We start from the raw sequence: 15,340 nt of genomic DNA, 5'->3' as shown, positions 1-15,340 counted from the left end.
AAAAAGTCCCACAAGTGGTTTGCCTTATTATGGTAACCCCCTGCTAAAAATTCGTCTATTGTTAGATTAACTCTACAGCAAATAGTCACAGCGGTGAATGTATTACCCATGCTGTCGTTGTCGGACCTAGTGTGTTTGACACCCCACGACGCTCATGGTGAGCCCACACAGACTGATGAAAGAATGTGCTGTATTTACCTGGCACGGATGCAAGGCGGATTCCTCGCGCTACATAACACAGATCACAGTCCACATCATGTAAAGCAACTGCATTAACGCCCAATTAGGTCTACACCCACAGTAAATTACAAGAAATGTTAGTCATGCAGGCACATTTATTGTACTGCATAGGCCTATTTTACGTTTTACAAACTTGACACCTGATGTAGCCTAAGACAGTCATATGTTTCTTATTCCTATCTACGGAGGAATCCAATACATGTCATTTAAAATGCAGGTGATTGGGAACGATGTTATTTGCGGTACTTCATATACTGTACCAAAGGTCTAGTTGGCTGGTTGGATGGCTTAATTGAAATCGGTTCGATCGTGGTCGGCGGCTGATGGAAATAAACGCGACTTATTTCAAATCGTTCAGCTCCATCCCACCGGCAGATGGAAAAAGGCGTTTATGACTGACTGTTTTGAGCAGACAGTGTGTTGATGCTAGAAACTTGATTGTGCAACAGTCGGCGCAATTATTTTCTTAACAAATTTGCCTAAGTGTACATTAAGCTAACGGAGTCGTTTAATATAAACTTAATTATATCATGCCGAGAGAGAGTAGTGTAGTCTAGGGTATAGGCAGGTAAACAGCGTTTACCCACTTAAAATTTGGGCAATGTAGCATTTAGCCACTTCTCATATAAGGGATACAGCGTTTACTCACTTCTACTATTCTGTGATTTGCAAATCCTGGGTTAAAGACAAGAAATTTTAACGGTGAGCGTGTGTTTGCTGTGTTGTTGCTGACAACCGAGACCCCTCTCAGTCAGATCTGTGGCGCGAGCAGGGGGGCGTGTCCGTTTGAGTGTGTGAGTGTTCTGCACTGCAGTGTAAAAGTGGTTTGTAAAAGGTACTAGTATGCACACAAAGAAATATTGGGTGGGTGGCCGGATTATGTATAGTTTTTAAATACCATCTACAATGGGGGGGCTCTTATTGACTGAGGGCTAATAACAATGCCTGTTCATGTTTATCTGTTCAATCTGTTCTACTCCACCAAACGACAGTTTACCCACTTTTTTATTTACCACTACACCACCGCTGAGAGTCTTTCAGTCCATGATGTTCTTGAGCTTGGGAGTTGGTCTCTAGTAGCCTGCCATTGATATTAATATATAGCACAGGCTAGTGTCTTTATAGAAAAATAAACTAATAAAATCCAGTGACATTACAATGAATTGTGACTGCAGATTTATCTGTAGCCTTTATCTGAATAATCAGACTGGACCCTGCCATATTAATACAATGACTCACCAGGCTTATCCTTTTTCTTTAATAATAAATTAATCAAGGCTTTTGCACTCTTAAATTAATACTAGTACATTTTACAGGGTATTAAAATACACATTTCAAAGTAATTTGATTCCTCATTTGGGCCTCCTTATCAACACTTCAGAGAGTATTTCAATGAAACTGGATATAACATAGTTACTATAAAAGATTGCATTTTCTTTTTGTATTAAATGATCATTTCCCTCCCACAAGTGACCTGTGCAGCTCAGGTTAACATGTAAGTCTCCCCCCTGAAAATCCTGAATGTGTTTGCAATTTAACTGTTTGTGTTTGATATTAATAATGATAATCTTTACCTGAGTCCAAATCCAAAGTCAACACACACTTGTTAGGCCTCCAGGAAAGCCAATAACCTGGTCAAGATAAAGTAGTCGCTTGTGTAATCCAGTCTATTTCCAAGGGATTTGGGTGCAAAGTTATCCGCTTTTAACCTAATGAAAGTGATTTTGTACTTAGTGCCCATTAAGTTGATGCCAAGCTTTTTCAGATTCATTCCTTCACTGCTAAGAATCTGGCTCCCAGAGTTCATTGCTAAGGATCTGGCTCCCAGAGTTCAGCCCGTATTGCCTAACCACTCTCAGATATTTGTTTTGCTTTGCAAGTGGATCTTATGAGAAACTGCTTTCAGGTTAAATGAAGGCATCAACGTGACAAGAGCCCCACCACGCTTAAAAAAGATTGCTGGGTTTCAAATATTCCAAAAAACCTTCACCTTTTAAGCCTGCATCTTTTCAGACACCAGTGCATTTATTTTATTGAATAAAAGAAAAGTCAGGTACCGGTATGCACTGTAGATATGAAAATAAGATTGTGAAGTTTCTATTGGTAGCACAAACTTAATTTTGAGAAATACCACAAATTCATTGCTACATTTTGTATCTTCTTAGTTTTAACAAAAATAAATAAATAAATACAATGACATGCTTATAAGAAAAACAGACATTTAATGAATGCATTTTATGACAGGGTAACCAAATGGATTTTCATATTCAATACAAAATAATAAACTAAAATGTAATTAAATAAAAAGCATTATTTAGTAAGATATGGGTGCAGTAGTACGCTAATAACACTCAATATTCCCTCGTTTACACTCACTGTATTAATTTTCTGAAATAACAGAAAAAAAATAATATGATACAGAATTGCACACAATATCATGATTCAGAAGTACTCTATATCTAACTTAAATGCATTAGATATTTTATTCTGTGTGTGTGTGCGTGCGTGCGTGCGTGCGTGTGTGTGTGCGTGCGTATTAGGATTAGAAGTTGTCCGAGCAGCACTGGTTTGTCTTGGTTAACAGAATAATTAAGGGCGGCCCTGCCCCTTATACAGTACCTAACACAGTACTAATACAGTCCAATACAGTACTGGCTGGAGTACAAACCTGTGTGGCTACAGCAAGATATAATAAGGCTTCTGGTGTTTATTCTGCACACTTAACCTTTCATAGCTGTCATTAGCAATGTATCATACCATTTTGTGATTGTATATTTGTGACTTGTGTGCTATAAGACCTACTGTTATTGCCCAACCCACCTGCAGCAGGAGGCCCATGTGGCCCCTTTAAAACCACTGTAACTCATCCATGCCATTAATCTGTACAGAACATGCTGCTTTACAGATTGATAACATTGTATTGTTGTTGCTTCTCGTCAGGCAATCGTGTCAAACTAGAAACAGGAGCTTCACAGACTGATGACATGTTATTGTTATTGATGGCTTCTGGTCATGTAAACATGGCAATCAATTGTTAGCTAAGGGTTAATTTATTATTATTATTATTATTATTATTATTATTATTATTATTATTATTATTATGATAATGATGACTTGAGATATTAACTATATTAAAGGCGACCATTCTACATAAAATATTAATTATAATTGCATATTATTTTATTTTAAAGTATTTTGCCTGGGGGTATTATTGCTTTGTCTTTATTACACCACGTTTGTTTTTTTTTTTTTACAATGTAAAGGTTGTAATTATAAAAAAAAAAAGAAAACGAAAAGAAGGAATCATAATCGATACATCTGGGAATATGCAATGCAATATACTTGTGCCATGTGCTTGTTTAATCTCGGGTTACAATAGCAGTAGCGAGCAGGTATTCTCGTTCTCCGGAGCAGATCACAGTCAGTTGGCTTTGATCTCCTCAGTAGTCCCGATGGCCAGAAAGAGGCCAATGTCTTCTTCAGCTGTCCCCTATACAAACTCTGCCTGCAATTCAGTGGCAGCTACTAAAATGTTTTCTTAGGTGTGCCGGGTTCCCAGAGATGTAAGCAACCAAACGTTTTAACACGTAGTGAGCAATATCCGCCTTGCATTGCTAGCCTGTCATCGCACTGCCTTTTAATAGAAATAAAAGTTGATGAAGAATCTTGTAGGCCTACAGTATTAGTGTTATTCACATTATAAGAACAAGGGGAACATCATGAATTCAGATTGAGCGACTAATGTTAAACTACTGTTTTGTGAGAAGGTTTGTAATTTACAGTATAGTTAATAAATTGGTTGTTATGTAATTTACAGAAATAATTAGCCCTATGTTGGCATCAAAGGACTACATTAAAATATATATATGTGTGTGTGTGTGTGTGTGTGTGTGTGTTTTTTTTTTTGGGGGGGGGGGGGGGTAGGTAATCAGGCATGTATATTAAACACATGTTATAAAACGGTTTATGCTTTATTAAGTATCAGATAGTCAAACTTTTACTGATTGCGAAAAATGTGATTAAAACCAAAGGGTGACCGTTTTTGTGAACTTTTTAAAGAACCGAAAATGCAGAAATAAATATATTTTTTATCACTTGAAAATATAATGCGCAGACAGCTACAATATTTTAATTAAAGTTCGCCTAACAAATTAAGCGTCGTTAATGATAGAACTGTACATAATAAACATAATTAATAATAACAATAATAATAGAAAAGTCGCAATAAGTAACATTTCAAATAAGCAGTTTTTTTTTCTTTATGTGTATTTGACATGGTTTCAAAGCATTTCTGTTTTGTGGCTCTCCGGGTGCGTTTTAATTGCACTCTGATCTTATTTTCATCACTTGAATTCCCAGTTCGTTTCCCACCAGCACTAACTCTCCTCGCTCGCCCATCAGCTAGCCTTGTAATGTAGTGATGTTTCTCGGGTGTTACTTCGTTCCAGCCATGCGCTTTGCCTTAAGAGAAGGGATCGGTTTACAATAGATATTTCCAGTCCACAAAGGGATGCTGTACACAAGGGTTAGTTTGAAAGAAAACATAACGCTAACTTTTTTTTAATACCAGCTAATGGTAGGCTACTGTTCACTATTATGTACTGTAAACATACAAGGTGTTATAAACGTCTTTTTAAGTGGTTCCCAAATAGACTACGGCAGCGTAAACATTGAGTCTAAGATAAAGATAGAAAGACAGCGACTGAATTATAAATGGATAGATAGTTCAAGACTAGCACAATGTTTGTGTGAAAAACAGGCCTTCTGTGCAAAAAAAAAAAAAAAAAAAAGTTATACCAATAATAAACAGGGTCTTAAGTTAAGAAATGTAAACACAAAATGTCCTGGCAACGATTTCCTTTCCTTTGGTCCATTGTAATGTCCATCAGGATTTTGTAAAAGGATGGCACCACCTCGGTGAAATCCTGCTAATGGTTTCATTACCAATTTAATGATCACTTGACACTTGCAATGATCCGTTGGAGGTTTTTTGGAGCAGTGTCAGTCACTGCACTGTGTGAATTTGCTCAGTTTGTAATTTTACACTTTGCATCACAGCTGGGACAAATCTGTAACGGTGCAATTTGTCTCGACCATAAAAATGAGCAAACCTTGGAAAGCTGAGGAAAAGCATTGCTTTACTGTTTGGTTTGAAAAAATATCAGGTCACAGCAGCAGTTAAATCTTACAAATATATTTTTTATGGGGGTACATTCCCTTTTATTTAGGCAATGTATAATTATATTGCATAGCATGTTTTTATCATAAACTTCCTAAGAAGAGGAATTACATAATTGATACATTCAGGTGTTTGGATCAACCCAAAAAGTTATACATCTAATAATACATATTTTAATTAAATAAGAATAATTTATATTCACATATGGTTCATTATTGTATGTAGCTACATCATTTAAAAAAAGCACACCAGTGGTAGCTATTTAAGTTAAAAAAAAAAAAAAAAAAAAAAAGCATCAAATAAAATCCTACACTATGGGTGAAAAATGTATTTATTAAAAAAAAAAAAAAAACACATAAATGTTCTCAATGTTGTTCATTGCAATCAACAAACAAAGATTAGACTAGTACATATATTAAATAAATACGTGATTTTAAGCAGATAGATTGCCTGAAAATGCAGATGTGAGAACAAAAACAGCAGGGTGTGTGAGCTTAAAACTGGGAGGGGGAATTTTCTCATCCTTCAAGTGGGCGATGGGATATGCTAATTAACAGCTGGCCAATGTGGGCTAGCTACTCCTGCCTTGGATATATAAGAGGCCCCTTGGCTGCAGCAAAGACACTTCACTCATTACCTAGCTTATTAAGAACTTTCCTGTTGACTTCACACTGAAAACTTTCACAGCCTTCATCTTTGAGCAATCTTGTGAAGGAACTCCAGAAGTTTTCTACCTACAGCAACCAGCAATGGAAATCTCAGACAGCTGCCACTTTTCCCCATCTCAGCTGTTTCATGATAGTTCTTGCATGCCTTCCCCAGAGGGCTCAGAGTTCATCGATGACTTTGAGCACAGGCTGGCCGGTCTGGAGGACCTTCAAGGGTCCGACGAGGACGAGCATGTGAGAGCCCCCCGTGGCCACCACCAAGCTGGCCATTGCCTGATGTGGGCTTGCAAAGCTTGCAAGAGGAAGTCAAGCACAGTGGACCGCAGAAAGGCAGCCACCATGCGGGAGAGGAGGAGGCTCAAGAAGGTCAACCAGGCGTTTGAGAAACTCAGGAGGTGCACCTCGGCTAACCCCAACCAGAGGCTGCCCAAGGTGGAGATCCTGCGCAACGCTATCCACTACATTGAGAGTCTCCAGGACGTCCTGAGAGACCAGGTGGAGAACTACTACAGTCTGCCTGGACAGAGCAGCTCTGAGCCGGGCAGCCCCAATTCCAACTGCTCTGATGGAATGGTAAACATTTTTTTTTTATATCATATTCAATGTGCTGAAGGGAACTGGAAATGAGTGTATATAATGGAATTGTGATTAGATTATGTACTCTAAGGCTTTGGGTTGAATACAACATAATATTAGCAGAAGCAGGATACCATCACTTACTGCATCGCCTTAACAATCCACTAAATTGTGTCTTATTGCTAACATGGTTTTACCTCTAAAATACACTGAATTTCAATAAGAAGTCCAGAAACAACTCATGTCTCTATGTGTACTGTAATTTATGATTTTTTTTTTTTAATCCAGTCCAGAGGAATACTTTCTGGAAACTTCTAGTTGCCCCAATATCCATTAAAGTGTGCCCCACACAATGCTTTTTAATAGATGGGGGTGGGGGAGGGGGGGTAATGAGTTTCCCACCACTAGACATTTTATAGACTAATAAAGGAGTAGAAAAACTGCACCTAACTGAAGTCTGGTGAAGTCTACATGCTGATGCATTTTTTCCTGACTGCATTTTCTATCCTGGTGCCAGGATTTTCACGCATATTTGATCTGGGAAAGCATCATCTTGCAAAAACCGGTGTAGTTTCCACTGACACAATCAATTTGCCATGCCGAATGCAATGCGTATTACTGGTGGTGCTTTTCTATGGCGCCGATAAGCTGAGAAGTTTTCTGTTGTTCTCTTAAACATTCATCATTTACTGTATCTTTTGTTTCTAAAGGAGTGCAACAGCCCCGTTTGGTCACATAGAAACAGCTACTACAGCCACGAGTTACAGAATGGTAAGTTCCTGTGGCATCATTCTTGAATCTTTTTTTCATTTCCAGCACAATCCTACTGTAAATATTAATTGCTTGATTCAATTTTTTTATTTAATATAAATATTGTTATAGAAACAGTTGCATGAAAAAGATGAATGATTTGAAACTAATTACCATATGTCCCTAACACCTGAATAATTCCCTCTCAAAGTAGCTTTCACTAAGGAAACTAATATATAGTACATTATTTTATCTTGGGCCCTTCAAACTGCAAGAAACAAAGAAACGGCTGGGCCTATGACTCTGCTGTACAGTGTATTACAGTACTGAGATATTATTAGAAGTAGCTGTGTATGTGCAGTAGAGGGTATTTGCGTGCATAATCAATGCACTTCCTAGGTGCTGTTTGGATTGGTTACTTATAGTGTTTTCTGTTTTCCCGCTCAGTGTTCCCCAGTGAGAGAGGCCCTGCTGTGTCCAGTTTGGAATGCTTATCAAGTATAGTGGACCGCCTTTCCTCATCCAATCAGTGTGGTTTGGCTGTGCGAGACAGCAGCAGTGCCCTATCACCTACCAGCACTGACTCCCTACCCAGCACTCCAGGAACGCCGCCCACAAAACCTGTTTACCATGTGCTGTGAACCACTGAGAGCCCCTCTAACAGATATTAATATATTAAATAAAGAGGCCAAGAACATCAAGCATGCAGGCTTTATATACTGTATATAGGGACCCCATTCAAAGTGTATATATGTAACTATGCCATTCACTGTATACTTTTTATACTTAATTATACATATTTAATTGAACAACTGTACTTGCTAGAGAAACTGCTGAATCCAGTTTTTTATTGTATTTTTCTTTTCTAAAGTAATTAATACATTGTATTTAAATAACTTGTGTACCAGTTTGTTATGTTTATTCTGTGTGTTGCCTATTAAAAATAAATACATATGCATACAACTAAAATGCTTGCTATGTAAAGAAAGCTATTAGGTCACACACAAAGTAGAAATATACCAAGTGATACCATTCCACTGGGTCATATTACTTTAGCTATATAAAGCACTGTTGGCTAATTTCATTTATAATATATAAATATATAGACAACTAAAGGATCCATTATTTTCTTAGTTTAGGCATTTAGGTGACTCTTCTAATTGTGTGTGAGTGTGTGTGTGTGTGTGAGAGAGAGAGAGAGAGAGAAAGAGAGAGAGAGAGAGAGAGAGAGAGAGCCTTATGGGTGCGTGCATTTGTTGGTGAAGCAAAAGCTGCATTTCATCAGCACTTAAGGAATGTTGTTTTGAGCAAATGGTCTCAATCCAACATTTGCTTCTGAAGCGTTAGAGAAAGAGAGGAAGGGGAAGAGAGCTTCAAAGCCTTTGCTGAAGCCTTTGGGACCTGTTGACTCCGTTTCCATCACACTATTCAAGCTGTACATTATAAAGCAACTCCGGTAATGTTTCCCCTCCCCCTCCCAAATACCTATTGGTGAATTCCTTTGCACTATAACCATTGCTGAGATGAGAGAATCATGTTTTTCTTTTACCTTGTCCAATCTCTGCAGCAAGAACGTGGATAAAGCTACAGATCAGCCTGTGATTCACTAGTTGCCAAGCTTGACAAACTTCAGTGGTTTCATTCTGTCCTGCGGTTTCAGCACTTGACAAGCTGGAGCAATTAAACTGGCTTCCTAGCAGGTCCATAAGAGAGCTAAATTGTTTGACAGCTTTTATGAAGGGCTAAGGGACATACTGCCTCCGTCTGACAGCCTGTACAGTAGATGGCGCTGTGTCAGCCTTTATGTCTGAAGGTTTTAACCCACCATGTGATGTCTTCAATACTATAACCTGCAAGATCATATGTGGGAGGAATCCCTGCATCAGATTAATAGGGTACATCTGACAAAACAGTACTTTGAAGGCATGTACAAGGTATGTTGGGAATGAGCAGAGATGGCGTCATAAAATGTGAAACATGTAATTAGGACAGGAAATATCAAATGCCTGCAGCACACACAAATAGCATTGTATGAGTGGATCATTATTACACATCATTCTAGTGTTAATGCAGTTCTAATGACTGAAGTCATCAGTGTTTCTGCACAATGCCCTTGTGAGTATGCCTCAAGTCTACTCTTCTTAGGGGGCGAGGCAGCAGTTCAATCACCAGGCCTATTAAACCATTAGCTGTTCTTTTTGAATGTCTGAAAAGCAGAGGTGCACAGATCTGCTCCTCAAGGTCCAGCATCCTCCAGATTTTCTAGCTGTTAGTAATTAATTATGTGATTAAGACCTGGAAGGAGGTAATTGGTCTAATTAGGTAAGTTAGGGTACAAGTGGAACATAGATCGGGAGGGTTCAGGGACCTCCAGGACTCAAATTGTGCACACCTGCTGTAATGGTTCCAGGTGTCAGCTGTGATAAATTCAGTGGTGGTGTTATAATATTGTGATGTCCATTGAAAAGAAAGTTGAGAGCGCCAAACTCATTAAACACGTGACCTCAGCTGGATTCTACCCTGGACCTCGAGAGGACCACCTAGCCCCCTCTGCTGTTAACTAGATGCAATGTATCACCCTGCATGAAATAACTTGCCGAATAAACAACAAAGCAAGAAACAATGAACACAGGAACGTTCTTTTGAATATGTGACACAAAACAAGTAAAAACAAAACAACAAACAAACTTAATATCAAACGTAACATAAATCGAGCCTAATATCTCAGGTGTGAAATGTACTGTTATTTTCGTGATTATTATTATTATTATTATTATTATTATTATTATTATTATTATTATTATTATTATTATTATTAAGTTACATCACACAGCACAGATGGCAGATTATTCCAATTAAAAACATCTGATTTGCGTTAGTGTCTTTTTACAGCTCCCCCTTCGCTAAAGTTGTAGCCGGTATTTAAAAAAAAATATATCTTAACCAACAAGTAGGGGGCAGTAACTCCCTTAAAACGTCTGAAAACAATCCGAACCAATTCATCACTGTCAACGCTACAGCTGGGGCCATTTGAATTTGAGAGCTGAATTCATGGGAGAGATTGAGAAGGTCAGGTACAAACAGCTGACTGCAGTTTAGTCTTAAGAAATAAAGCCGTTCATGCTGAATTCATGCATTTAGTTCCCGACATGCATGATCAGATATGACAGGACTCAAATAGAACGTGCAGGTGGTGATCTTTGAATTTCAGTGTATTTGACAATTGAAACCTTCTAAGATGCAAGCAGGTCCTACATCTTTTGGAAATTAAGATTTCAAACGGACTTAATCACAGCAAGTAAATTAAGAACCTGTTTATTGTGATAGTCACGTGATTAATGGCAAACTTTATTGCAACTTCTATTGGATTCTTATTGGCGTACTCTGGAAATGGCCTGTAAACAACGCATTATAAATGGCTGCTCTTTAAAATACATGCCAGTAATTCAAATATAATTATGTAGGACCAACACATTTTTTCCACTGAATTCATATAAAGCAAGCTTCTATTCAAGATACGCGCAATTCTTATATTGGTGACATTTTACAATGTGTGCCTATTAATGATATATTTGTTTATTTGCTTAGCTTTAATTTAATATAAATTATTAGCTTATTCATGTTCACTTTTATTTAAATCACAGGCACTATACATGTTTTGGCTTGATTTATACTGACTCAGTTTCACCACTAGATGGTGCCCACAATGCATTGGTTTCTAGCTCATCCTGCTTTATTATTATTATTATTATTATTATTATTATTATTATTATTATTATTATTATTATTATTATTATTTATTTCTTAGCAGACGCCCTTATCCAGGGCGAATTACAATCGTAAGCAAATACATTTCAAGTGTTACAGTACAAGTAATAATACAGCAAGAGCAAGATAAATACAATGACTTTGGTTCAAGCAAGTACAAGTGTGACAAAATACAATTCAATACTACAGCAGATAACAGTGACAGTGATAGTTACATCAAGATATGATTAACTACAAAATACTACAGATTAAACACTTGGCAGATTGCAGTACTCTGAAGTACAGGATTAAATGCAGTAAAATAGGGGGCAGATAAGAGCAAATAAAGTGCAATTAAGGAAGGGTGATAGTGTCCCAGGGGAAAAACAGAGGAGTTCTACAGGGGCTTTCTGAAGAGGTGTTTTAAGGAGGTGCCAGAATGTGGTCAGGGACTGGGCAGTCCTGACATCTGTAGGAAGTTCATTCCACCACTGCGGAGCGAGGGTGGAGAAGGAGCGGGCTCTGGAGGCAGGGGAGCTTAGAGGAGGTAGAGCCAGTCTTCTAGTGCAGGCGGAGCGGAGAGGTCAAGTGGGGGTGTAGGGAGAGATGAGGGTCTGGAGGTAGCTGTAGGCTAGTACAAGAGTCTTGAACTGGATGCGAGCGGTGATCGGTAGCCAGTGGATTGAGCGGAGTAGTGGAGTTGCGTGGGAGAAGCGAGGCAGAGACTAATTGAGCGTTGTTATTTCTCTCAGTTGCATTTTGTAACTATGGTTACAAAAGTGACCCTTGTACCACAGATTAAAAGATGAATGTTATTCATGATACAGTGTGTAAACTCTAATAGTGGTTTCCACAAATTAAACCAATACCTTCATTGAGTACCAGAACCAGTTCAGGAGGTTTGGGGTGTCTGGTACTATACTGGTTACCATTAGAAAACACGTGTAATTGTTACTGGGGTTTAAAAGCATTGCCTTCAGCGTATTGATATAAAAACCTGTCTTGCTTTGGATTGAGTCATTTTTTGGTCAATACAGTATTTAGGCTGGGAGAAATACAGCTTTCCTTAGGATAAAAAAAACCAAAAAAACATCTACCTTGTCGTTTTTGTTGTATATACATGTATAAGGCAAGCAGATATTTTTGGGTGCTGTTACTGTTTATTCAGCTTTTCTAAGGAAGAACCTACTGAGATGCAAGATCTCATTTTTGCCGGGAAGCTTTTAATGACAGCATGTCACAGAGCTGTTCAACATCCGATACTGACACCCCAGTCAACCACAATTAAAACAAACTGCTAGAACAAGATCTGAACAAGATCAAAACAGATTTCACACATTTCTGAGCAAAAGGCTGGGGATGTTTCAGTTCCATCCTGTTTCATGGAAAAATGACTTATCATCTCCTTGATCATGGGCAGCAAAGATTGCCAGCTCTAAGGTATTTGACAGCTCAAAGACATTTTTTTTCACATACCAGTTCTGCATTGCTTTATGCAAAGCTTCAGCATTTCTAAGATCAAAACTCCTGTAGTTGGGCATAAGTCTTTGAATATGTATGGCAGTATTTTCCTGTATCAGCTTCTTAATGGCCTAGTAGTGCCACTTCTCAGATGCTGTTTATGAAAAGTGTTTAAAGATCTTTCCCTAACTTTTATTGATTTTTGTAGTGCATCTATATCTCTCAAGGTCATTATCGAAGTTTGAGGATGGCTGGTTCGCTACAGATAGTATTGAAGCCTCACTGCTGTTCTTGAATACATGCCTATGTGTGCAATTATAGAAACAAAAACAGAATGTTGCAGTATGAGTCAGTCTATGATAATATGTTTATTACACAGGGTGGTTTACCCCATCCATAGATCTTACTCTTATCCTAACCCTAAAACAATCTGTTTAAAAAAAAAAACAAATACTATTGGGTTGAAACCATCATCTGCAAACAGCTAACAGAAGGACATTTTTAATAAATTAAACAACACCATCTAATCCAAAGTTGTTGCTTTGTAACTGGAATTGGTACCTATGTAATATGGAGTATGGTAAAATCCCAACATCATTTAGTTATTTATCCAGTGGCGTACTATTTTACAAGCTTGCTTCAGGGGGTTGAAATTCTTTGAACCATGTTTTCAGTTCTTCTAATTAACAAAGTGAAATGCATATGAAACTGCACAGACATACAGTACAGTGAGAAGATCAGGAAAAAATGGACTGAAAACAGCAGGATGCTAGGAGCCGATTATTACAGTGCATCTAATTTGACAGGAAGTGTGCAAGATTTTAGTCCATTAAATTCAACCAGCTGCCACTGTTGTTTTAGGTTTGATTGGGCCCCTGTTACCAAGCAGTCAGATCAGAAGTCAAGTCATTTCATGGCCGAGAAGATCAAAAGCTTTGGGCTGCTCAAAAAACTAGGGAATCAAAACTAGGGAATCAATGAATTACAAAGTCACTGGAAAATAACGTTTCAGGACAGTGCTACTTGAGGGCTGTAGGGCCTTAAACTAACCTAGTAAAGTGAAAATACAGGAAAGTGGAGACTTTGGCACAGCATAAATGAAAGGTGTATACATATTTATGAAGGTTGTTGAGACAGGGTAAGTGTGTGTCATGCACTGTGTAAGGCTTGCACCGTTTGGAAAAGCTCAAGGCTCCGGCCCTTCGAAATAGACACTGTTAATTCAGAGATAACAAGTTTCAGGTGCAAACTGTATGCAGAGATAATTCACAGACGTGAAATGCACAGGTCGAATGTCTTGCATGGCATACATTTTCAAAAGGGTGTCTCCACTTGGGACTTCATATTGTAATTGCACTATTACAGTACAGCAGAGGGTCATTCTTTTTTTAGATAATGTTGGTGCTTCAGGCATTATAGCCTCCTCGATAACTATAGTTCTTCCCTCGAGGGCCATAGTTTCCCACTATGAGCCTCCTCTCCTGTCCATATACTGTATATACAAAATGCAATTGATGCTACTGACTAGAAGTGCTGCAAAGCTGCGACAAAAAATACCTGCAAAAAACAACAATTAGTCAAAGATCAGTAAATGAAAAATGTTCAACACCTTCCACTATTTATTGGTGGTCAATGCCAAAAAACATGATGAATAAACAACACTGTCAGACTGTAAGGAAGAATGCAAATTCAATTTTTGGCACGTGCATGAAAGCCCAAAATGCAAAGTCTTCAGTATAGCATTTTATACATTGTAAACGAGCCTTGCGGCTCGGGTTCGTTTTGCCCTTTAAAATACCGACCAGACACAGAGATGGAGGGTTCAAAAGCATTTTATACATATTGTACAGCATCACTTCTATCATCCCCTCCATCATGTTCTTGCTTTTGATGTGTTTAAGATTCCTGTCACTTCCAGCCCTGAGAGTCTATTTATGATTTCAGACAGCACTAAATTCAGTTCTGTATTGACAGCATCACAAGCAGAAGAAACCCGATTTCTTTTCAGTTGCCAGGCAGACAGTCTCTTAGTTGTTGTTTTATTTCTCTTTTGTTTTTGGTTTGTTTTACTTTCAGAACTTAAGACTTCACATTTATTTTAATTTGTCTAAATCCTCAGTTTGAAATCTTAATTTCCTAAAGGAAATAATTGGACCTCAGACTGTTTCTGTTATGTTCTGCCACAGCATCTAATTTGCTGTCAGAGTAAAACCTTACAGAGAAAACAGGCAACTTACAGGCAGTGGCAATTTCACACTGTTTCACGCCTCAGCCGACCCCCATGTTACAGCGACTTTCTCAACCAAATTAAATGCTGGGAACACAACTTTATTCATATGGCTTTTGGCAGTGGTATTTGCACTCTAGTTAGCATGGAAATTGTCAGGTATCTCTACCTTTGAAAGAAAACATACATGTATTTTTTTCAGGCAGTGAATTGGTATCAGTATTATAAAGTTAATTCAGTCACAAGAGGAAATGCCTAACAGTCCTAAGGCATGTTACTCCACCTCATTATTTTACTATTAATTATCATTAGAACAACTTCAAACCAATGTGTTTGACCGCTGGGGGAATTGAATTCGGTTCAGCTTCAATTGATCAAGCCTTGCTGTTAGAGTTTGGAAACAGCTTGGAAGCTGGGCTGAATTTTCCAATTAGTAAATAGAACATACATTTTATTATTCATACAAAACATGACTTTGTTTTGATTAAACCA

The 15,340-nt window shown here is 38.0% G+C and overlaps 1 protein-coding gene across 1 annotated transcript; it reads left to right on the top strand.

Moving 5' to 3' along the window:
• The first annotated feature begins 5,764 nt into the window (after nucleotides 1-5,764).
• Nucleotides 5,765-8,396, top strand: LOC117420027 (myogenic factor 5). The gene is made up of 3 exons (XM_034033526.3): nucleotides 5,765-6,660; nucleotides 7,374-7,434; nucleotides 7,861-8,396. Exons 1-3 carry the CDS (start codon nucleotides 6,169-6,171, stop codon nucleotides 8,052-8,054), a joined length of 747 nt encoding a protein of 248 aa, XP_033889417.3. The 5' UTR covers nucleotides 5,765-6,168; the 3' UTR covers nucleotides 8,055-8,396.
• Nucleotides 8,397-15,340: the final 6,944 nt, after the last annotated feature.

Source organism: Acipenser ruthenus, chromosome 7 (assembly GCF_902713425.1).
Source record: "Acipenser ruthenus chromosome 7, fAciRut3.2 maternal haplotype, whole genome shotgun sequence".
NCBI classification, from domain to species: domain Eukaryota; kingdom Metazoa; phylum Chordata; class Actinopteri; order Acipenseriformes; family Acipenseridae; genus Acipenser; species Acipenser ruthenus.
This window is presented reverse-complemented; position numbering and strand designations above follow the sequence as displayed.

Bases quoted from the DNA above. Each gene is read 5' to 3' on its own strand.
- LOC117420027 (XM_034033526.3), top strand. From the start codon at position 6,169: ATGGAAATCTCAGACAGCTGCCACTTTTCCCCATCTCAGCTGTTTCAT. The intron at 6,661-7,373 runs GTAAACATTTTT...TTGTTTCTAAAG, and splicing joins CCAACTGCTCTGATGGAATG to GAGTGCAACAGCCCCGTTTG. The intron at 7,435-7,860 runs GTAAGTTCCTGT...TTTCCCGCTCAG, and splicing joins CAGCCACGAGTTACAGAATG to TGTTCCCCAGTGAGAGAGGC.